This window comes from Harmonia axyridis, chromosome 2 (assembly GCF_914767665.1).
Source record: "Harmonia axyridis chromosome 2, icHarAxyr1.1, whole genome shotgun sequence".
In the NCBI taxonomy this organism is placed as follows: Eukaryota; Metazoa; Arthropoda; class Insecta; order Coleoptera; family Coccinellidae; genus Harmonia; species Harmonia axyridis.
Window position 1 is genome coordinate 34,491,430 of NC_059502.1, and position 26,033 is coordinate 34,517,462.

Sequence of the window (26,033 nt, forward strand, 5' to 3'; positions counted from 1 at the left end):
GACACATGAGTGAGGAACAAGGTGGAAGATTTCACCAAGATATTAAAGTTACAGAGGACTGCTACCAAGGAAGATAGGACCATGCACATGATGGCAGATTACTGCTGGAGTTTAAAAAAGAACTGTTTAAAAAACATTAAGAAATGTTGCGGAAAAGAAACTTTCGAAGTGTTAAGTGACTATTTGATTTCTTCATCGTTTTTTTTTTTGTTGTAAGTACGACATAATATTGTATTTTGTATTACTTAAATAAAAATGTCGTATCTACTCTTGTTTACTACACTTACGTATTCGAGTTGAAAATAATGTAATTCATATTTCTCTAAAATTGTATATTTTAAAAATTTGAGCACCTATAAGTGAAAATGAATACGTTATTCGAATCAAATCGATATAGAATCAGCTCAAAAAACCTCGACACCTGAACAGCTGTTCCCCTGTATTACGAAGAAGAGAAATATTATAGCATTTTATCAGCAATCTGTGAATAGGACAAGTTGCACTAATTTAAGAGCGGAGAACGAGGACAAAGAAAAAAAAAATTAAATACTCAATTAGGCAAACGATTGAAAAACTTCGATTCCAATATACAAAATAATCAACTCAAACATCTATCAATTCATTTTCCCTTTTTTACTCAACTTCAGGTCGGAACCTAAATATAAACTTCTCAACTCGCTAAACTCAATCAGAAACAGGGTTTGTTCGGTTACCAGGAACTTCTCCCTTTCGCGAATGTTTACTAAAGACTCTACGATAATTAATTTAAGCCCCACTTTCGCCAAAGATCAAACAACATCGCGAATTTCATACAGGTATATTTCCATTTGCGGAATAGGAGGTTGTGTGTATGTTTCATACTCGCTTTACCTACGGAATTATCTGTCTAGGTATTTGGACAAGAAATACAAAACGAAGGAAGCTCTCGAACGTGAGAATCGATGCCATCGGAAAATGGAGGCCGGGAAAATGTTCATCTAAACATCCGTTCTCATTTTGTTCCTTGGAAATCATATTCCTGGTTGTTGTCGTAAGCTTCCGGGCGATCCATTAAATTCCATTATGAAGGCGACTAGCGAAATACAATTTATTGTGACAGGGAGCGCATCTCGGTGGAAACGGAATTAATTTATCGATTCAGTACGTTAACTGGAGCTGAAAACAACTACGAATATGAGATTTTCGGTTTCTCCAGAATTGATAAGGAATTATGGAAATAATCCAGACGTTTATTGTGGAAATTTTTGCATATCCTAATGAAGCAGGTTGATTGAAAATAGAATAGATTGAATAGAATTTTTGTTCGATGACATTGTTTTCTTTCTCTTCTCTTAATAATTCTCTTGTGACTTTCTGACTGTGTAGTATTGCGCCTCGACATCAAGTTCCTTAACTTCATTTACGTGTGGTAAAATATCATTAATCATTCGTGATTTTTACTAGTTTTTCGGCCGATTGCATGTAGGTTTTCTCTGTGAGCAATTCACTCATTTTATTCGTAGCTATTTCTTCTGACTTATTTTCGTAAAGCAAAACTTTTCTGAAATTTTCAATTTAGAGCTTGTTAAGTTTTGATCAGATCCCTTAATGCCTGAGCGCCGCCATAACCCAAAGATTCACCTCTGAAGCTAGTTACAGATAATTACAGATATGAGAGCGTTATAATGGTGTACTATCTATGTTCGTTTAATCTGTGGCATATCTATGTTCCTAACTTTTCTCTTTGGTTCGACCAAAAAGTGGAAGGGTGACCCGAAATTCAACATTCAGTATAATTATAATTCGTTTTTGATCTCGTCGCTTGAGATTGTTCTTGAGAGTGTTCACCTTACACATTTCAAGTTCAGTAAAAAATTGGCCTTGTCACCACGTGGTCAGTAAAGACCCTACGGTCTTAGTCACCAAAATGTCGGTAAATTGTTGAATAGTGATTGAAACTGATTCATAGTTTTCATTAACCATTTAAGTGAATGTTGTAAGGTGTATATTTTTCTTATCGAATTCACGCTGTAAACATCGTCATCTTTTTCTGTCGAATATCGATACAGCGTTCCGTTTCAATATTTCAACTGTCTATTATTCTTCGGCACATCCAAGTCTCCGGTCATCTTTTCAGTTTAGGTTGAAACATATATAAGTTTTTCAATATTTCCAGATGAAGGAATATTATTCTCTACCACCGAAAAAATAAGACTTTATAGTACTTTTTTCACGTTTACTTAATGAAGTAGTACCATATAAGCATCTTCAGTGTTGCTCAGGTAGCTTCGGAATATTCGATAAGTGAATTTTGTGAAGTGTAAACGGTGTAATTGCATATAGACTTACTTCAATTCAAAAACATCCATTCCCGACTTCGGATGTTTTCTCGCCATGAGTCCTGTCTGATTGCAGGTATAACATTTATCCGATCTCCCATAATTCCGACACCCTCTTGCCAAATGGAATTTCACCCCCTTTCAACGTTTTTCAATTCGAAACTTCTTTCCAAAAACTCAGTAAACTTGAATACACCTTCAAAAATTGGAAGGTTTCATCAATTCATATTTAATTCATGGTTGGTACGAAATCGTAGAGGAAAACAAATCAGATCAAATAATCAAGAAATAATTCAAACAAGAGACAAGATAAACATTGTTATTATTCTATAGGAACATGAACGTATTGATGATTTGTAGAATTATGTATCAAAGAAATAATTTGTGAAAAATTCGAAGTGTACGACATTTCCTTCCAAAACATTCTAGGAGGATGTGTGTTAGACATGTTTCACAAGGGATAGTGTTATAAAATAATTGTAGATGTAAATTTTCGTGAGTTGAGCTCTTGAAGTGAAAAAGAAACTACTAGGCCTAAAACTGACTGGTCTCTTTCATCCTTTCGATATGAAATATATGAATTTTATTTTCCAAGAAAAAAAGCAGGGATCAAATTCACTTAATATCTCTACTTCTGAATCTATTAGAAATTTCTTCAACCTAGTTAATCAAGAACGAAATGTGAACAATGAACAAGGGTAAATTTGAAAACTATGAGTGCATTCACTTTTTAAGCTTGGAATATTCCCGCACGGATATCCTCGTTTTTCGAAAACGTTTCAAATCTCAACACAATTCAAAGAACAAAACGAAAAAACAATTACCGAATTTCATAACTTTCTATCTTTTTTTCGTCGATAATTGATTCTCCAAATTTGTGTTGAAATTTTGTTGAATTGCTGCCCTATTTCCCTGAACTTAACGACCGTTATTCTCTATCTGCAATATTTCGAAATGTATCCCGAACTTTCTGCAATTTTCAACGATCCTCTTCTAGCCTATCACTTTATAGACCATGGGTCACCAATATGAAACAAGAATTTTACAGGAGACCAAAAAAACCGTACAGTACAGTGTTATAATAATAATAATAAGAGAGTTCATTCATGAAAATACATTCAATAAACTCCATTGAATGTATTTTCATGAATAAACTCTCTTATTATTATTATTATAACACTGTACTGTACGGTTTTTTTGGTCTCCTCTAAAATTGTTCATTATGGACATAGCAGATTTACACTCTTAGCCGACGATATGTTTTCTCGGGTGAAGTACACTAAAATCCACACCTTGATTGTTGGGTGTTAGGTTAGATAATGCAGTTATGAGAGCATACTTTTGTAAAAACAAATCGAATCATTTGTGTGATATTTATTGTTGAATGAATTTAATGCTGGTGCAATTGAATTTTTTTATTTCAGTGATGAATATCAGGGAATAAAGGTTCATAAAATATTTTACAACTCTAGAATAAAATAATACTTTATACATAAGTGATAACCATGAATTTCCTGAAACGACTGTGAGCAGGTATGAAAAAATTACAGACGTTGTATAAAAATAGGTGAGTGATTTACTTGAACATCCTGAGGGAGAGATCTACAAATTTTCTCTTATCCAATTCACGATGTGAACATCGTCGCCTTTTCCTATTGAAAATCGATACAGCGTTCGGTTTTGATATTGCAGCAGCTACCATTCTTCGGTACATCCAAGTCTGAGGCCATCCTATCAGGTTAGGTTAAAACATATAACAATTTTTTCTCGATATATCCAGATGGAGGATTAATATTCTCTACCACACAAGAAATAAGACTTTATGGTACTTTATATAGGTCCACTTAATGAAGTAGTACCATATAGGCATCTTCAGTGCTGCTCGGTTAGTATTGGAATAATCTTTTCGCAAATTGACACCACTGTTCCTCAGAAGCCAAGTTCGGCTGAATATGCAATAATGACGGATTTGATAATGTTAATAATCAAGGCTTCTCCTAAGTTTTTGGCTATGCTGTGAAATCAAAGACCTCAAGACGATTCTCCATCATTCCTCTACTGAAAGTAAAAACTTTGTATTTTCCATATGGAGGAAGTAGCTCTTTCAGAAAATATATATAGTGTTGAATTTCGTGGAGAAAAATTTTGAATCGTTCAATATTTTACTAGAGATATTCGTCTGATGAGTATTATATAGAAACATTAGAAAAAGGGAAAAATAAACATTCATCAATAGAGATTAATAGTGAAAAGAATAAAACATCCCAGATTTCAGTTAAGGTTCACATAACGTTATAAAATCAAAAGTCTCTAAAATTTACATGTTGAAGAGTTAACCCAAACACCTTGAGAGGCACTTTTCAAAAAATTATGTACTCTCTCACGTTACAAAAATTGTTACTTCAATAATGGAATGCGTGATTTAGTTGGACACAAAGTTTATGTGAAGGACATTTTATTTGATATCTTTCATTTTAAAGTACGCTATAATTACTATTCGTGAAGAGTTTTTACGTGATAATGAAAAATAATACCATCCAAAGATAGTATCGACAAAAAAAACCATACCTGCATTTCACAGAGCATGGGTGCCTGTCATTAACATGACATGTATTAAACCAACACCGGAGGGATGCGATGAAATAATTAATGATCACCGGACACGTCACCGCACTACCGGAAGGTAGTGAATTATCAGTGCGCAGTAATTTACTAGTGTGATATAATCTGAAGCTGAGATTCCCTAGACATTTTAAGGTGCCTTCTGATATTGGGTATAATTTGGAAAATCTGGCTGTGGACAACTTCAAGATTTACGATTAATTTCTACGAAGTTCATTTTGAAATAAAAAGGTATTGGAACTTTCTCTTCCGAGGTCAGCACCTTGTCGTGGTGGGAGGGCTTGTAGTAACTGCCTGCTGAAAAGTAGACTGAAAACTAAGACTGACCAGAAAATGTGGCGTGTATAATCCCAGCCTGCTTTAGTCCCCATACCTCAACAATCCTATGTTCCCCCAAACATTCCTGCCAATACCTCGCTCACATCCTCTAATCTCTACCCTTCCAAGCGACTGGTTCTAGGTAAAGGTAGGTGGAAATAATTGACAGTTCTAGCAGAATGAGACACAAGAGGCCGAGAGGGAAGCAAGAAGAAGAACCGCCATCCTTATATTTTCTCTGCACAAACTAAGGTTGATCCTTTGCTGTGAGGACTTTTGGTTTGCGTTAGTAGTATAAGTTCGCAAAGGTCGCAAGACCAGGGTCAAGAGGCGTCTCCTCGTGGTGATACGTTCTAAGGGAGGCAGCTTGCCGACCAAGTCCCTATGTGGGGAACCCTGGAACTATGAAGGTCTTAGGTGTGTAAATGTTCCACATTTTTCAGATTACTCATTAGATGACTCTAACACCTTCAATTAATTGTTCCCGCCCTATCCCCCACTCCTCTAGGGCAGGACAGCGTGAAACAAGAAGGATATGCCGTCGTAGAATACCAAACTTATGGTGAGCCAGACGAACTGTGGCTGAACACGTAAGAGGAAGGTTGGCATCCTTGGAACATTTCTCTACGGTTTGGGCGGTAATGGAAGTTTTAAGTGAGCTTCAAGAGAGCCACTACCTAACAGGTGCCGACAGGAGTTTCACACTTGTAGAGATTGGTTGGGTGTCCATAAGGTGGATTTCAATCCATTAAGAATAAAAGGTATTACAACGTTATTTTCTGGAGCTAAAACAATGATTTTGTGAAAAAAATGACTTTCTGTTATTGTTATCGTTGATATTTCTAGTTTTGGGAATAAAATATATGTTGTGATTTTATAAATGCGTTTTTTGTTAATTGTATAATATTTGGAAATCCTGAGGAAATGAACCGAAATTTAACCATCAATATATTCCCTGCTTATTATACAGTTTTAAAATCAAATAAAAATAAACAACATGATTCTTCTATTTGGAAGCAAACCTCGAATAAATACATTTATTTTCATGGAAACATCAACTTTCGATATTTCAATAATTGAATTGTACATGCGATCTCCAGACCTCACAATGCTACTATTTTTGGAGTACGGTGGTTAAGGCTTGAACTCCAGGTAAACTCTAATGACATCCCGCAAAAATTTCCTCCTTGACGAGGATTTTCATCGATTGAAGGCGAAGATGCTCGAGGACCTATTCCCAGAAGCCTCATCTGTTATTCCATAATGTACCCGAATAAATAGTCGCCCCCAGATACATTCTACGACAAAACTTAGAGGAACAAGTTCGAACTTGTTAATATAGTTCATAAACTGGCCTTAACTTACGTCGACGTGTTTAATTAGAAATGTCGTATAAGTGGGACTGCTCATTGTCAGGGTAATACCAACGCAAAGATAATTCTCCCGTTGTTCGAGCAGAACGTATACAAAGTCCTCATCAAGAATGGGGCTTTGCGGCTTCCAGTCCGACTCCGAATCCACCCCTAATCGAATTGTTTTCCGGTTACAACGAGGTCAGGGGCGGGCGCGAGGGTTGAATTATTGAATGGGTGTAATGAACGGGCTACTGAAAAAATTACATGGTGGAATGGAGGCAACAACTTTTTGCTGTCGAAAATTTTCATCGTAACTGGGTTGGTTAGCGGGGTATTGGGAATGTTTGTTATCGTGATTTCCCTTTTCCCACGCTTTCGTATCTGTGTCTATGGGAACAACAAATCTACATTTTGTGTCTGGAACTTTTTTGATGTTTACATTATGAAATGAACGTATGAAAAAAATGTTACACAAAGGTTCAATTTTCCACGTCGCCTAAATCTGGATATCGCGGAATTACCAACTAGTTCTCATTGTCTGAATAGGACTGTTGCTCTTCTGGGATTCAACGTATTAAAAAAATTCACTATGCTGGCTCCCATTGATCTTTTCAACTCCTACTTATCCATTATGCGGCAATATAGCAAGATTAACGGTTTCAGATCTGCAGTGTTTTCTAGTGCTTCCGGGGTCCTACAAAGGAGGGTACTTCTTTTCATTACTTTTATTAGTAGTCTGTCCGACTCGGCTTCGCGGTGGTGTTACTAACGAAAGAAAAATTGAAAATGAAAATATATTATGAAACAAAATAACACCGTAATAAAAAAAATAAAAAAGAATCATTATCGTTTCAATTCAATCATCTACTTTCTGTCAGACAACCTAAAATACATCCTTCGAAGTGTCAAATGATACTCTGTGATTATTCGTTCGGTCATAGGAAAAATGAAAGCCTTTTTTTCTTTTCGGTACTATGTGACCGTAATTAACACAACAAAAAAAATTACCAACTTGGCGCAGTCGCCCGAATAATATCCAAAATAATTTAAACAAACCCCTATATTTTTATCCGATTCTCATTTGTTTTCAAATTATGGTATAATTGAAATGTTTCAAATAGTTCACCACTTCCTCGACCGCTTCTTACAAAAAATGCTGTAGGTACCGATTGGTTGGTCCTTTTTGTTGTGTTATATGTGTTTGAAGCGTTTATTTTCGAGTTTGTACGAAATATAGGAAATTTGGTTTGTTTGTAATTAGCTATAACTTGGAAAAAAATGGTAATTGTATAAGAACAAATGGGTTTTTTGAATTTATTTTTACGTGCATAATACACACTTGGTGCGTTTCTCCCGACTCACCCTGCATATAAAAATTTAGTGGAGTGATGAATGTCGAGTTTTGGCTGTACACGAATGATTTCGAGATATACAGGAAATAAGCATTGCATTGGACTGCTAGCAACTTTTCTGGTGAAAAAACCGACTGCCTTTGAACGTTCAGGAATGTAATCACTTCTTTACAAAATACAGTATTTTCGGGGTAACTTTTGATTAAAAACTTTCATTTTTGTTTGTTCATTTTTTCTGTTACAAATACGGGTTCATAGCCCAAGTTTCTCGCTATGGCGGTGTGTGAGTCGTTACAGATAGTTTAGTTCTTCCATTTCAACAATTATATTTTATTATTTTGGCTGAGTGAATTCAGATTTTCTATGGTTCTATGTTCTTAGGTATAAACGTGTAATGCAAGATGAATAATTCAAATATCAGGTGTATATTTCGAAAATATGTCTACTACGAATGAATAAAGGCTCATTTTCACGATGATAGTTACTATCACGATAGTACTATCCTGATAGTGCGAGAGTTCGGTCGCGACAGTGGGATAGTAACTATCGAGTGGTTTACATATATGATTATAGTTTTTGTCAAAGTTACTCTTACAATAGTATTTTCATCCTCGAAATCAGCTTTAACAGGGGATACCTTCAATTTGAAGAATTTTTTCAGAACATTATGCAAAAAATTTGAGATCCTGACGATGGGGACATATAAATTTCTTTCAAGATGACCTTAATGAACCCAACTCTCTAGTCGAAAAAACATGACAGTTATGGTTTAAAAATATCCAAAAATTTTCTATCGAATTTCCATTCAGCAGGAAATGCCAAGATTCAATAAAAGTTTCAAGTACGACGGAATTTTGTGGGCTGACGAATTCACGCTAAAAAGATGCAGAATTTATTTTCGAATGAACTGTGAATTTTAGAAGGACGAGAAAAACGATTGTATTCAATTCCTTCCAGGAATATCATAACAATGATAAATGACGTGCGAGAGAGTATCACGTCATTTTATTTCTTTCATGGCGCGGAAAAGATCAGAAAGAATAGTGTTCATGAAACTGAATCGGGTACCAATATTGAAGCAAAAATATATTTCCTGATCGAATGCTTTTTTTAATATACTTATCTTTTGTCTGTGAGCCTCCTCATTTTAAGTGCAGTTTTTCGTTCTTGAATGGTTATTTTTCAAGCTAATTGATTTTTTCTTTCAATATACCCTCAAATATTTATATTCATCAGTAAAAAATCTAATTCGTCACGTGGGCAGTTAATGTCACCCATTTTGAATATCAGTTACTGAAAATAATCCCCACCTTATACACCTCACCACGCCACAACAGTTCCAACGAGAATAAACCGTCGAAAAGATTGTTAAAAACCTGGATATAATTGCTGAACCAAAGAAGACGAAGGTTGAAGATTCATAAAAGGCCCGGGGTGATCCATTTCGAAAGAATACAAGAAGATTAGGGAAAATGGGGAATATAAAGCAATTTTCGGTAAAAAAGAACACTCAACCACTTACAAAAGTCTTAGCCAATACAACTTGGCACGAAAATAAGAACTAACAATCAGAAATTGATAAAAAAGGAGTCAAAATCGCAGGAAAAAAAATTTGTCCGAAAGATCTATGAACCGCAAGAGAAGGAATGTCACAAAGTGGAGAACTGACTGGAGCGGAATTTACCGAAAAGCTGGATAGAAAGTGATCTAAGTTAATCAGCAATCTGATATCGTACATATGAAAAATAATCAGTAATTTAGTTGAATATAGCAGCAAAAATTGAATATAGTTAATTTTCAAGATAAGCTTGACCATATCTATCGAAGATAAAGAAAGTGAAGATACCATCACTAAGAGTCAATTGGCTGATAGACATATGCATGCTTGTAACCAGAAAACTGTAAGTCAGTTTCAAAAGAGTAGGTTGTATTCATCAAACACGGAGATCCACACTATTCCACCTTCCCAGGTGATTCGTCTTTGAGAATTCCTTATACAGGGTGTTCCTAAATTGGAGGTACAAACGAAAATGACAGATTCTTTGTATCATTTGGAGAAAAAATGTTCTATAAATTTTGGCCCGTAAACGCTTTTCTTTCGAGATACAGAGTGTTGAAGTTATATTTCTTTTAAGCTTTTTCTCAAAGCATCTTCCCTTCAAGCTATTTGACTTGAATTTGATATACATATTCCAATTTGAAGTTTTCATTATGTGATATGATAATTTTTAATGCAAAGGTGATACAGTGTCCACTTCTTTCCTCCAGAACCTTTTTTGGTGGATCACTCCTAGTTTAATTTTAAAAGAAACTTTGGTCCAGTATAACTCTTTTGGTTTCCGGTAGTTTTGTCATTTTTGCAACCGATTTCGAGCAAAAGTTTCACGCAATTCTCGGTAATTTTCAGTAAAATCCAAATTATCATCCTCATATCCAGTTAGTGAGCTGTGATGAACAAGTTATTCACAAATTTTGGTACTTAATTACCCAATCTGTAGCAAAGATCAATACAGAAACGTTAAACTGTTATAATAATCACAAGAAAGTAGGACTAAAAGAAACACCCTGTATCTCGAAGAATCGAGGAATCTGCCATTTTCATCTGAACCACCAATTTAGGACCACTCTGTACAGACATAAAAAACATCAATATTCTAAATGAAAATTACAATTTCATGTACGTTATTCACAAACAACACCAAACTGCAGCAGATATTCATTTTATAAAATGATAAATAAACGTTCATTTAGTAACTGAAATATACACTACTAAAAAACCCATTTACACTGAAAATTATCCCAAATTTCAGTATAATTAGAGTAAAGTTACGAGTTCGCGGTTCCGATCGAAACATCTATCTCGCCCAGTTTCGAATTCAATATTTAACTTCAGCCCGACATTTTCCACAACCTTCCAGCTAATTCACTAAGGTAAATTCTGCCTGATGCGATGCGAAAATCATTTGAATATTTAATAACCTTTCCTTCTTTTCCCAATTTCGCGAACTCTCGGGAGTATTAGGCCTGGAAGGAAAGGCCTGACGATCAACTTCAGGAAATCAATTAATTTTTCATAATTCACGGGCGAAGTTTTCAGTGTCAACCCCATGTGTTGCGGATGTTAGGGGGGAGAGGGAATAACGTGTGTTGGAAAGTTGAGCGTTGATAATGTCTATACCGATAAAGATAAGGTCGGGTAGTTCGGAGAGTTGTGGGCGAAGATACGGGTATGAGGTGAGTACTGAGAAGTTTATCGTTTGGAAAACTGTCAGTGGAAAGTGATATATTTTTCACACTTTTCGCTTTCGGTATACTCATATCGATTTATGATGAGCATCTGCCATGATATGAAGGTCAATGATCAACGAATTTTAGCTTATTGAACAGCTGAATGACCTTGAAATTTGCTTAGAATTAATCTGAATGTTAAACATTTTATTATCAAGTTTCGTTGACAACGAAAATCTTATTGAAAATTTTGTTCTTGGTTTGATTTCCTCGAAATCTCAAAATACACTATATTTCCACAAGAATCGATTCAATACACATACGTTTGTTAATATCTTGAAGTGTTCTCTGACTCTCAATCATTTGAATAAGTATACTAACATACAAAGACACTGCAACAGCCAGAAGGAACTGTTTAAATTTTAATTTTTTTTTTTATAAAACATAGATAGTAAAGCAAACAGTAAATGATTCAAATTTGAAGAAAAAACGAAGAGCTTACAATTTTTTTGATAAATTTGTTAAAAATGTGTTTGTCCACTGCGATTATCTATACTCTCCCCAACACGTCTCGGCATTGATGCAATAAAATGGTCTATTTCTTTTTGAGGGATACTATCCCAAGCTACCTGTATTTCATGTCTCAGACCGCCAAAGCCCGTGGGGCTGGGGTAAATTTCCAAGCCTCCTAGTCATGATGTCCCAAACATGCTCTATGGGCGAAAGATCAGGGGATCTGACCAACAATGGCAAAAGATTCAAATAGGTCGCTTCGAAAAAGTTCAAACAAACTCAGACAACATGAGATCGGGCATTATTTTGCTGAAATATTGGATTCTCGAGCTGGTTAAGCTAAGGGAGAACACATGGCTCCACTATTTCTTGAAAGAACGCAGCGCTGTCATGTTATCTCGAATAAATACTAAAGGTGGCCTACTTGCATGAGCAATAGCACCCCATATCATAACGCCTTCTGTCCGGTGTACATGACACTCAAGATCAAACTGAGGTTCACTTCGTCTAAACCTTCTACGGCCATCATGTGTACCCAGGGAGAATCGAGATTCATCAGCAAACACGACCTGATGTCATTCCACATTCTAATGTTGGCGTTCTGTGCAACACTGAAAACGTTGCCGGCGATGCTCAACAGTCAGAGGTAACACAAGATGGGGTCAATAATGCTGCAGTTCAAAAGACCTTATCCGGCGGTAAACCGTTTGAACAGTTACAAGATGGCCTTGTTCTCCTAACCACTCATCAACCAAAGTACGAGTTGTCGTAAATCGGTCTCTTATGGCCATAAGTCTTAGACGTCGATCTTGAGCTTCATCATCCGGAGCCTACTATTTTTCAATTTTGCGCATTATCAAAGTACGCTTGACAGTATCTCCTAACAGTAGTTGGATTTTTTCTGTTCGTGCGGTTAGTGATTTCTCGAAATGAGAACCCCGCCTCTCGTAGACATTGCCTGTTGTACGCTTTGTAGAGTGTTATTATCAAAGGTAATACCACGAATGCTTCAAATATTATTGATAATTTTTCCTTTTCCACGAAAAATTGTTTATTTGGCAAAAACATGAAAACATACCGATTGATTTTATCTATATTCGGTTTGTTTGAATGTTTTTGCCTCAAATAAACAAGTTTGAGTGAAGAAAATAAAACATTATCTGAAAAAATTTGGAGAACGAGTTGTATTTGAGAGGATTATTTTTTTTTTAAATTTGAATGTTCAATAGTTGATGGCACTGAATCGGTTTTTGTTCATTTCTCAATAAGACGCTTTAAGCTGTCGATAATGACGAATTCAAAATAAAATTTTGACGTATCAATGTAAAGAAGGTATATCGATGATTGACTGGAATAATGCATTGCTATTAGTTGAAATCACCAAAATTACAGATTTTGACATTGAAAAAAAAAATCAGCATACTTAATTATAAAATTAATTGGACGTTAGTTATCAAATAGGATTTAGGTTTTTACAAAAATTAATTTATAGTTTTACATAGCAACTGAACGAAGTATCACCTCATAAGGAGAACCAATATGGTGACCATAAAAAAAAACTGACTATCGCGTCTCTGAAACAATGGATAACAGAAAAAATCTGACGACACCATTAGAATCTCTATATTTGATAGTGCCTACAAACCGAATTTTTTGAAGTTATCTCCAGAAACAAATGAGTTATACAGAAAAAAAAAACTCGGTTTTTTGTTTTTTCGAGATATCCGATGAACCATTGGAGATATTTTGGATCTGTTAACACCAACACACTAATCCCAGAATAACGCAACTTTTTTGCAATTTAAGGCACCCTGTATTTCTAACGATTTTCGATATCCCTGCAGTGCCCCTCTAAAAAGTTCTAACCCTGTATAATAAAACTATAATCAATTTTCAACAATAGAATTTAATAACTGTTGTAATTTGAGATCAATTTTTGCAGAAATAATACCACTTCTGCTTGCGCAGGAGATGCAATAATTGTATCAGTTTGAATTTTAACTTCTATGTGCAAAATATACCACTATCTTCTACTCCTAACACATTGTCAGAGCAACCATTCATTTAATTAATGAAACTTCATCTGGAATTGTACGAAAATAATACAACAATTGAGGATGTACAAATACGTCGAAAATTATGTTTTGTAGTTACGATTGTTTCATTGATGGTCTCTATAGTTACCTGGATCGACTTCTGATTAGCTTATCCATTATTCATGAGTAGTAATGTTATTTACTCAGTAAGTAATAGCTTGAAAAGATAAAGTTGCATTCTTATAAATTTGTGAGTTCGTCAATGTTGAAAATTCAACCGAAAAAATTCCGCTCAAAATTCTGGCAACTGAGTCACACTATTCACATTAACTGACGTACTAAAAACATCCAGTGCATCTGCAACTTTTCTTTTTGAAATTTTATGCGATAGTTTTTTGGCATGGATATTCCAACAACACACATAATATATACTAATATTGCAAGAAGAAATGGCAGAACGAACTGTGTTTGTAATAAATATTGATTAAATATTCAATAACACCGGCTTCTCATGTACGAGCAACAAGACTTGCTTTTGCGCATAACTAAGAAATTTTAACTCTTATTTTTTTTGAGTTAACCGAAGGTAGAGGCAGCATTGTGCATATTGTAAGGATGAAAATAATTTTTGTTTTCCGATTTCAGAGTTTCGCTCGACAATACGATCTCATACAATTTTTGTTTTATGTCAGTCTGTTGGTAGTTCATCCGAAAACCCTTGTATAGTATATCCAAGATATTTCTCAAAATTATACATCAAAGAATTTTTAGAAAGATGGAGCAGGATATTAGTGAAACACAATTTGGTTTCAGAAATGCAATGGGTACTAGAGAGGCGCTGTTTGCCTTTAATGTGCTGTCTCAAAGACTCATGGACGTCAATCAGCCAATATACGTAGCCTTCCTCGATTATAACAAAGCTTTCGACAAAGTCCGCCATAATCATCTCATAAAACTCATGAGAGATAAAAACATAGACAGGAATGATATCAGGATAATAACATATCTCTATTTTAACCAAAGTTTCTGTGCAAAATGAAGTTTCAGAAGAGATAAAAATAAAACGCGGAGTAAGACAAAAATGCGTGCTCTCACCGTTACTCTTCAATTTGTATTCAGAAGATATAGTACAAGAAGCACTGGAAAATCAAAAAACAACGGGAGTGAAAGTTAATGGGAAGGTTATAAACAACATCAGATACGCGGATGACACAGTACTAATAGCAGAAACCCTGGAAGAACTACAAAGGCTAATAGATCTAGTAGTACAGATCAGTGAAGAAAGGGGGCTCACACTTAACACCAAGAAGACTAAATTCATGACGATCGCAAAACACCAACAACAGCGAGAAACATTATGGATCAAAGGGGAGCCAGTGGAAAAAGTCTGCAAATACAAGTACTTGGGAACAATTGTAAATAACAATAATGATTATTCACAGGAAATAAGATCAAGGATCGGAATGGCTAAAACAGTGTTCAATAAAATGAGGAATGCATTAACCAGAACAGATCTTAGTCTACATCTTAAAATCAGAATGCTTAAATGCTACGTATTTCCAGTACTACTATATGGAATGGAAGCCTGGACGCTTAAGAAATGCGACACCGACAAACTGGAAGCATTCGAGATGTGGACATATCGAAGAATCTTGAGAATAAGCTGGGTGAGCAGAATAACGAACAAGGAGGTATTGACAAGAATGGGAAAGGAGAAGGAAATAGTCGACACAGTCAAAATCAGAAAATTGCAGTATCTGGGCCACGTGATGAGAGGGGAGAGGTATACGCTGTTGCAAACTATTATACAAGGAAAAATACAGGGTAAAAGAAGTATAGGAAGAAGACGCATCTCCTGGTTGAACAACCTAAGGCAATGGTACAACAGTAGCTCTGTTGAGTTGTTCAGATCCGCAACTTCAAAGATAAAAATCGCCATGATGATAGCCAACCTTCTTAAAGGAGACGGCACATAAAGAAGAAGTATATCCAAAGTCACTTGAACCAGTCCATAAAAACGCTTGGCCGGATGTCCCTTTGAAGTGGATATCGGGATCCGCTAAATACCGGGGTTTATTTGAAAGTATTGTTAGCAATAAATTAACTGGATCCCATAGGAATTTCTGGAAACTTGAACAACCCTTGTATCATATAATCGAGATATTCTGGCTTCCGCCGAGTGACTTTCGATGTACTATAACAGCCTTGAATTATAAAATCCGATTATTGATGAAATTTGGTATTACTAAATTTTGCATTTTGCTCATCTGATTTAGATGAAATTTAGTATAATTGTACGAATTTCTGGACAGTGGTTTCATGGTGAAGCTTTTTCAAATTAGTATTGCTGATCGTTCATCCGAAAACGTAAAATGATCGCAATATATTCGCGTTCTAGTAGTCCAATGTTTATGAAAATCAAAAAAGTATTTAGGGTAAGATTTTAGCTCTTCGGGATAAAAGTAAACATTACGCACTCGCAAATTCGGAATTAGTATGTTCTCAATATTTGCATTTTATTTCTATGCAATTTAGTATGTGGGTATTCGGTTTGACATAAAAGGTTCTATAAAAATTTTATCTCTTTCAAATAAACGATCTTTCGGTCGGATGAAATTACTTCACTCAGAGAGCTAATGCTAGAAGCGAACGACACACCCATGTGCAGAGTTTTTTTTTTATTGAAACCCGTGAGAAGTTCATCCAGGAGTCATCATTAAAAGAGTTCCCTTAGCAACGTGCACCGCTATCTATAGTATATTTGACTTGGCAGTGAAAATACGTTTTCCAGATTCGTTGACAGATTGTGGATATTTCACATGTTTTACCATATAATCAACATAATCACATAACAATTGATTCTCACCCTTTGAATTTTGTGTTCAATTTCGAAAGACTATATGATATTCGCATGGTAGTGCATAATGTTATATTTTTTGAGTGACCTCTTTACCAGACCAATTTTGAAAGCATAAATATAAATGTATCCTTTTGAAATGTGAATTTTTGGCAAACTAGATTTCCTATTTCTGTGTTTAGTGCTATTTTTTGACAACGAGATCTCATATTGCCTTAAATAGGACCGGTTGAAGAATGAATAAAAATCCTTTCAATGATTAATAATGTTAGTACTTACATTCTTGTTTAAATGTGAAGTATTCTGTGAGATGGCGACATTCGTGGTTACCTCGAAGGAGAAAAAGAGTTGTAGGATAACAGAGCTTCAAAGCCCACAGGTACAGTACACACTGAAACAAAAATAGATATCAATGATGATTGGTTATGAATGAAGAAGCGTGAAACCTATATGTTTTATTTATATGTACAAGAAAGAAGTTGGTTTTGTCCGTAATATAGTAGTTTTTTCAGCTGATATTTTATTCACAACTGTAGAAGGTATATTCGGGATTAGGTATCTAGGTCGAACCTCGAATCCTCAGAACTGACATCGGTAGTAGTAAAGGCTAAGGTATTTCAATTTTTTTTTAGGTGGGGTGGGAATAGCCAGTTCTTCATATCATTTCGGATTGATAAGAAGAGAGCACTATTATTCAATGCTGTTTTTCACTCAACTCTTCAATATGTATGACTATATTCGATTTCACGATTGACAAATCCGTCCTCAAATTAGATTCTGTAAATCCATCTGGCCGTATACATGATAACTTTGAAAAGGAAGGACCTCAAAACTTGAAATTTGCAGGTGAGTTTGCATCTTGAATTGATAAACCTTCGTACCTCCTTCTCTGGGGCGTCATCGGTACTAGCAGAGGTGTGTAGTGACTTTGTGCATGGCGTTATGGCTTCGCGTTATTCTCTAATTCGGCACCGCTGGGGATTTAACTCAGCCGCACAGGATTCGAGTCATTTTACTCCAATGGATATGGAAGGTGTATTAGGCAGGGAGCATTAAGTGTTAAACTGACGATTGAGATGAATCCTCGAAATTTTCAGAGGGAGGGCAGGGCTCACGCCGATATGATCGTCATTATTCGCATACTTTCCTTCTAAGAGCGTTACCTCAGGGATAACCGTAAAAACCTCTGACGTGGATGATCTAGGGAGCTGTACTCGACCATAATCTACCTATGCCATCTTTGAGAATGAAATTGGTATTCATGGCCGTTCAAGGAATTGTTCAATGTGGAATCCAAGTGTTTTTTTTTTATTTGAATTAAGTGTTTGAATTGGCCCCAATGGACTAGTTTTCATTTTTTTGTTAAGGATTAATTCTAAAATTTAAGTAAAATGAAACAAAAATGTGGAAGAATCATTGAAATATCTCCAGAAATGAAAAAGTTATGGGACTTTGAAGTCGCGCTTGGAAGAATAATTTCATAGTCTAGTGTGTGACGTCACGTCACTTACACGAGGCGACTGGTATTCGCAGAGTGCTTACGAATTCATTGGTGTACAATCACTTGTGCCGTTCGTGTCGTGTTTTGTTCGTTACACGATGGCTGAAATGAAAAAAATTCAACAAATATTGTATTGTACCTATGTGTGCAAGCACGACAATTAAAAACCCCAATGAATTGTTTTTTCATGTACCAAATGACATATATCAAAGGAAGAAGTGGTGCAAATTGATGAGGCGTGACTTAATTGGACCTAAAACTACTTCATATGTGTGTGAAGATCATTTTGATGTAAGTACCTATCAGTACTAGCTGTCTATTTCTGATAATAAAAATACTAAGGTGTAAGTTGGTTTGAAATAAGTTATTGAGTAAAAATAACTTTGTCCTTTCACGAAGCCTTCTTCCATTATGGTGACATAAAAACAAAACTCGAGTTAAAATTACACTGTACAGCTACAAACGGCGCGAGAGCCTTGGTATTTAAACGTAATTTATGGTGTAGCAATCACAGGCAAGTGGCGTGACGTCACAGACGAGTTGGAGACCAAAGACGTTCCGCGCTAAAATACGTAAATTTAAATAATCTATTTCTCAGTCATTTATTGATGGATTTTCAAAATGTTTTCACTGATTTATCAGTTTTGCTCTATATTTTAATTCTATCGTGTCAAATATAGTATTATCAACATCACTAAACTAGTCCATTGGCCATATTCATACATAATAAATGAAAATAATCAAAATTCATCTGTCAAATGAAATGAAGCAAGACTTAATTTCCACAAATGTTTCGACAATTGTTTCGCCGACCCTCTGGCTTCTCAGGCGAATTTTTCATTCAATTAATTTAAATTAAAGCTTTCAACTATTTGAATTTGATAGTTCATTTGAAAATTCATGAGATGTAAAAGGAACATAATGAAATGTATAAGTATATTGAAAGTGTGGAACAATCGGAAGATATTCAACAATGGGAATATTTTGTATGGTTATTATCCACAAATTGTATGATAAGAACATCTAGAGAGAAACTGATATGGATTCAGAAATATTCTTTTGAATGAATAAATAGATGTAAACTCAGACGGCCAACTTTCAATTCATCCGTAAATTTCAGTTTTCATGATTAATTAAACTAACATAACCACAGTTCACTCGAAACATTGCCATAAAATTCAATTTTTCGACGTCTGTGGCATTATCACATTCCAACAACAATTTGCCACGGATTGCGACATTGCCACATTTATTTGAAGCGGGTGTCAGTAGCGTTCTTATTACCTTGCAAAGGGTAGTCAACACAATTTTTGAAACAAAGTTGCGAATGGTGTCGAGTATAACACCTCTGGTTGAAAGTCCACGGTGATCGAGTCTTTTTTCAATTTATAAATCGCTTTCTTTCAACTTGAAATATCCTACGAGAAAGTAATGAATCGTAGTTTAAAATTTGCAGTGTTTTTCGTTCTCCACTCCCAAACCGTATACGACGATCGATAGATCTCAGTTTCAATGCCATCCATTCATGGTTGTCCATAAAGAAAAACAATTTCCGGTTTCCGAATAGAAACGACAACAAGCAGAAATTGAATTGTGCTTGACGGGTTTGAGGACTGGCGAATGTTCTTGACCGAGAACCTCATTAGGAACAACTCACATTTGCTGACGACAAGAAGCGGAATTCGCTCTCGAACAAATATTTATTTACATTCTTTATTGGTTTGCTTTCACAGTGATTCGTTAGGGGGGCTTCTGCTAATTGTGTGAATTCCAAATCAAGCCAATGTGTCTAGACTTAGACGATTGGTCTAGGGAAGGTTATTGCCGCATCTCTGCTATCTCCTTTATTTCACTAGCCAAATGTGGAGTAGCATTTGAGACGAGAATTCAAAACCAAACCACAACAGATGTATAAGCTACAGCTGATATTCTTTGGAAACAAATTTTAAAGCAAGTCATATCATATTGATCCTACATTCGTTGCGACTCAAGGGACTGACGTAGAACATACGAGGAATTCATTGTATAATATCCAAAACTGACTGAAAAAATGCTAATTTTTCTATTTCGAAGAATAACACAATTTTAATGAAAGAAGATCATGACTACTACCATGCAGCAACTAGAAGTAATTCGTTTCGAATTAAATATAAGAAATATAGGTACGTACTCCGAAACAAATAATATTACGGCATCGTGATAATTGTACAAATACAGGTTTGGAAGATGCATTTGAAAAGCTATTCAACCTTACACCAGCGAAAACTTATGGTATTGAGAAACAGTGCAATAACCTAATTTGTGCTATACGATATAGAATAAACGAGTGTTCTCTTTCAATGGCGAAGTAGGGATGGTACTAGGCAGCACTGCGGCAGCTAGCCAGATCTATTATGAAGAGATTATCTCATATATCTGAGGAGATTCGAAATATTTGCCATTTTGCCACAAAGTTTGATTATTTTGAAACTTGATTCATCATTATTCCTAGCTCTATGAATTTCCTGCCCTTGAACTAAATTTTTCAGATATCCTCGAAGAAATGAATACTTCAGAGATAAATCAGGTGATTTAGAAGGCCATTTATAGAAATTACATGGTCCGAAGTCGCGGACATCCTACCATATTTAGGTTTCGGGACAACTTTTAGAAAAATAAATAATAATAATAATATGGTTTATTCTGTAAGCTACAGGGTATAAACATATAATCACAGAGACGTGAGCCTGTACGTTAAGTCGAAATAGAAGTTTATACGAGTATATAGCAGGCTATATAATATTTCCAGATTAGAGCCCAGTTTTGACTCAGATGACTGAACAATAATATAGAGGGTGTTTCATAAAAAAATAACACCCCGTCTCTGCGAGAGGTAGAAAACTGAAAAATAATTGCGGTTTGCTTATTGAAAAATTTTTGTAACGACATCCGTATTCAGAATGAAGGGTGTTGTGGAAAAAAAATAACACATTTTTTACGATTTTGCCGAAACTACTGGCAACATTGTGGACGAATTTTATACAAATATTTTTTGGAACCTGATACATCCCATGAATTTGTTTTTTTATCTGACCCTCATGAAAGGCTCCAGTTACACGGTTCATACCGAGGTTCATACCAAGGTTTATAGAACTCAACTTTTTTAAGGTTAGATTTATTAATCAAAATTTCAACTGAACTCATTTCACACTGAAAAGGTACTCTTGATGAAACTCGATACAATGTACCGTTTTCGAAATATTTTCATTTGCAAATTAGTTGAAAAGTTTAACCGTTGTTAGTATGAAGTAATGATAAAGTTAGTAATTAAACAAAAAAAAAAGCAAAAAGAAAACTATAATAGGGACTAAGAACATAATATAAAATTCAATTAAGGTATTGATACCAGCTAATATGTCTTCACTGTTAAATGTGGCGTATATTAAAAGCCCTGTAGCCTTATTGCAGAGCTCTCAAGATGAATTCCAAAATGAAAACAGTAATTTTTCGTTTCCCTCATTCGCCTCAAATCCATGAAAATACTAATTGTGGATCACTAAGCGTGAAAATATAAAGTTATTGTATAGAATGAAAAATATATGTCCTGGCATTACTTGCAGTTGCCCATAGTCCGACATGAATAACAATAGGAACAAGATTACATCGAATAAGGGAACGTATGTTTGTTTTGTTGAAGTGAATTCCATGAATCATTCAACAACATACATCGAATATCCATATGAAATTCTTTTTGAATGACATGATTACTCACCTCTATACTAAAATATCCTCTATCGACATAATCACCAAGAAAAAGGTATTTTGTACTTGCAGGTGGTCCTCCGACCTCGAATAATTTCATTAGGTCGTAAAATTGACCGTGGATATCTCCACACACTGAAATAAAGAAAATATATGTTATTATCAGAATTATATAAATCATAATGTTAAAGCTTCTTCTGATTTTCAGTATTCACAAAATTTATATTTCTGTTTATATCATTTCATCCATCTATTTCACTCAATGACTCGAATGGATATGGTTTATTTTATTGATTGATGTGTTGGAGATAACAAACACATTTTCGAGTGCATTTTAACGCAAATTACATGAATCGGTTAGTTTTTGCGCGCTTGTTTCAGGTGAACTATCATTTTGACCAAATATATGTGATTTTCGAATTTTGAGCCGAGAGCGATCTCACGCGGTTAGGTGGTATTCGTGATTGAGAATTCGAGGTCAAAACTGACTCTCCAGTGTACACGAATGGGACGTACTAGAGACTTGAAACTTTATAAGGGTAGGTTGATGGCCCGATTATCTGAGTTAAGTTTGTTAATGGACATAATCTTTCCTCAATTCATCTTTTTATTCTTCAGTTATCAAAATTTGTAGTTTCTTATACTTAACTAGCTAGTCCAATGTTTTTAGTACGTTATTATTATACGTCTTGAGAGGACGACCGCATTTTTGAACTCTTGTGGCTCAGCGTAATTGATATTTTATATTTCCAGATCCAGCCTTTGAATAAAACTGATTCAGGGGTAGGTTTTTCAGTTGAGATGATATTCATAGCTGTCTCACTATCTTCCAAGCAGAGCCTGCTCGCATCATCGTCATCTAGGTCAATTTTAAGTAATTTTATTCAGATATAAGCATTGTTTTTTTCTTGTAATGTCTGTGAATTTTCTCAAGTTAGTATGTTTCATTCGTGGAGCAAAGGATTCAAGCAGTAAATTCCATATATTTCGAATTTTTCAAAGAAAGCTCTGTACACTAGCAGGCATATTCTTTTCAGGCCTAAAATTTATTAAGGAAGCTTTCCGGGAACTGTGACCATGCAGATCTTTTGTTCTGCTGTTTCTGCTTCCGATCCACAGAGCCTATAAATCTCGTCTGCTGACTTTCCCATACGGTACAAATGATGTTTGTACCGACAGTGCCCCGTCAGCAGCCCCACCATCACCCGAAGCTACAGCTTCAGGAGCTTTTTGGCATAGGTTGGTGAAATCTTCACGAATTTCTTTGCCTGAACAAGTCTAGGAGTGTTAGTCCAGTGGATTGTCCTGCTGTTCAACTCCCATAGCTGGACCGCAGCTTTATATTGGTATTTTCCTTTCCCACAGAAAGGCTCAGGACCAGCAGTTGTTAACCTTGATGCACTTTTTGCAAGTTCATCAGCTCTTTGATTTCCTTCAACCCCACAGTGCCCTGGTACCCATAATAGAGTCACCTCATTTCCTCTGACCAGTTGCTTTATGGTGTTACGGCACTCCCAAGTCAGCAGAAACCCCTGACAACACGATTCCAGGCAACGTAAGTCTTTGTCCATGCCTAATTGCAACTTCATGAACATCGCGCCTAAAAATCAACTTTTCCTTCAAATAGACTGGAATAGAGGAACTCAAAAATTCTTCGTACCGTTATCGTCATCTGAAGCCGAAAAATATTTTCGATCCTGAGCCACGCAAGTTTGTTTGATTCAACACTTATTTCCTTATCATATTTTCTCGAGCTAAAGATGAACCTTCTGCAATCTATACCTCGCAACAGAATCAAGAGAAGGATGAAAACTTATCAATCCATAGTTCAATTTGGACAATACAAGTGACTCACAGCGATACTTTCGCGAGGAGAAGTCGAAACAATGTCTCTGTCGATACAAATGACTAAGTGCAAAGAAGGATTTTTCAACAGCAATGAGACATGTTCCCTAAATCTCAGCTGACAATCATAAATGATACCAAGGTTGCTGCAATAAGTAGAAGATGTAATTTACTCAACACCCATATTTATTTCAACTGTAACAGAAAATGTTCTGGGGAAGAAAGGTATGTGGAAACATTTATTCACTTTTTTTTTTTAATTATTCGACTGACAATAGCACATTATTGCTGACAAATATTCGTGTAGCAGATCAACAGCACTAAAAAGAAGAGAGGGATGAAACGATCGAAGAAGTTGTTCATGAGTATTCCCCTACTGTAAAAAATGCTAGATTCTATAACTATGTACAGGGCGGGCAAATTTTGATGTTTTAGCACTACAACTTTTAATCAATAGGAGACAGACAAAATCTGATACCCCATTCTCGGTCTCTTTTTCTGAGAAACTAACAAGGGTAGTATTCATTTTTGACCACCTTCCTTTGTTTTCGAGTTATAAGTGAAAATTGGAAAAATGGCGATATCGAAAAACATTAATATCTCCGCTAATACTGATGATAGAGCTCTGAAATCAGAACATTATACATGCACTTTTTCACGTAGAATCCAGTGGCGTGCTCGCATTTTCAAAAGGGTTTTTAATTACGGAGCTATGACCCAAAGTTATGTTTTTTCAAATAGGAACACTAGATTTTTGTGCTATTTTCTGAAAGCTTAATTTTTTCTAATTTCAAAAATATATAACATCGTATGATTCGGATCAATATAAATAATAGAAAATGGCCAAAAACCTATTTTCACCTGAGAGTCTCAATATTTCTATTGTTTCAACTGTTGATGAACACAGAAAAATTGAGCTTTCTATAACAAGAGCAGTATCCTTCCGTCAATCTGATTATTTCTATGCTTTTCACATATTTCTACAAAATTCGAATCTAGATATGTTTTATAAATTTTTTATCTGAAAATTGATTTGGAAATAACGGAGAAACCACAAGATCGAATTTTCCAATCGAAAGAGTTGTATTGAGATGCATGTATCAGAAGATTATTCACATAGATATCCAGAATCAATACGCACAAGTACCAATCCATTTAAAACAGCATATGAAACAATGCATATATGATTGAACTCAACAATTTAATTACGAAGGGACAAACAAGAAATAATATTTAACCTAATAATGACAACAATTGCACAATGCAAGTCGACACCTCTTCTCGATATTTCAATAGATGAATATTTGAAACTGTGTTCAAGCTACGTTCATCTTTTCGAAACTATTTGTATAAAATAAATATAGATTCGAATTTTGTAGAAATATGTAAAAAGCATAGAAATAATCAGATTAACGGAAGGATACTGCTCTTGTTATAGAAAGCTCAATTTTTCTGTGTTGAGCAACAGTTGAAACCATAGAAATATTGAGACTCTTAGGTGAAAAGAGGTTTTTGGCCATTTTTTATTATTTATATTGATCCGAATCACACGATGTTATATATTTTTGAAATTAGAATAAATTAAGCTTTCAGAAAATGGCACAAAAATCTAGTGTTCCTATTCGAAAAAACATAACTTTGGGTCATAGCTTCGTAATTAAAAACTCTTTTGAAAATGCGAGCACGCCACTGGATTCTACGTAAAAAAGTGCCTGTATAATGTTTTAATTTCAGAGCTCTATCATCAGTATTAGCAGAGATATAAATGTTTTTCGATATCGCCATTTTTCCAATTTTCGCTTATAACTCAAAAACAAAACAAGGTGGCCAAATATGAATAGTACCTTTGTTAGTTTCTCAGAAAAAGAGACCGAGAATGGGGTATCAGATTTTGTCTATCTCCTCTGGTTTAAAAGTTGTAGTGCTAAAACATCGAAATTTGCCCACCCTGTACAAGATACCACTGAAATTCGCCTTGACAACGAATTACTTTACGGTTTCAATGACAAAACGTATTCCAAGAGTGCAGCAGCGAATGGTACACATATAATGTAACAGCACGTCTACGAACCTTGGAATATAGCGCATCGGAAATGAACGAACCCTCTGACACACAAACATAATACTGGATGAAAAAGAAACCCAACAGACAGCGCCCAGAGTAACCGAAATACATTCAGGATCGATTTTAGTTTCCACTCCAATCCCAACGGAAACGAATGCTGACAAAACACTTTCTAAATTCAACAGCACGAAATACACCTACGGTATTCTACTCTTGTCTATTGAAATGTTAATAGAAGAATTCGACATTGGAGTGGTCTGCGAGCCTCGCAAAGTTCAACTT

The 26,033-nt window shown here is 35.3% G+C and overlaps 1 protein-coding gene across 9 annotated transcripts in view; it reads right to left on the reverse strand.

Annotated features, from left to right (window-relative positions):
- LOC123673514 (serine/threonine-protein phosphatase 2B catalytic subunit 3-like) overlaps positions 1-26,033 on the reverse strand; it is a 220,792-nt gene that overhangs the window by 76,877 nt on the left and 117,882 nt on the right. For all 9 annotated transcript variants that reach the window (XR_006746483.1, XM_045608044.1, XM_045608042.1 and 6 more), the window contains exons 3-4: positions 21,852-21,976; positions 16,879-16,990 (exon numbers count right to left, since the gene is read on the reverse strand). Coding sequence is in view for 8 of the 9 variants with exons in the window: in XM_045608044.1 (XP_045464000.1) it covers positions 16,879-16,990; positions 21,852-21,976 (237 nt within the window). In the remaining variant the exon portion in view is untranslated. The remainder of the gene's footprint in view (positions 1-16,878; positions 16,991-21,851; positions 21,977-26,033) is intronic.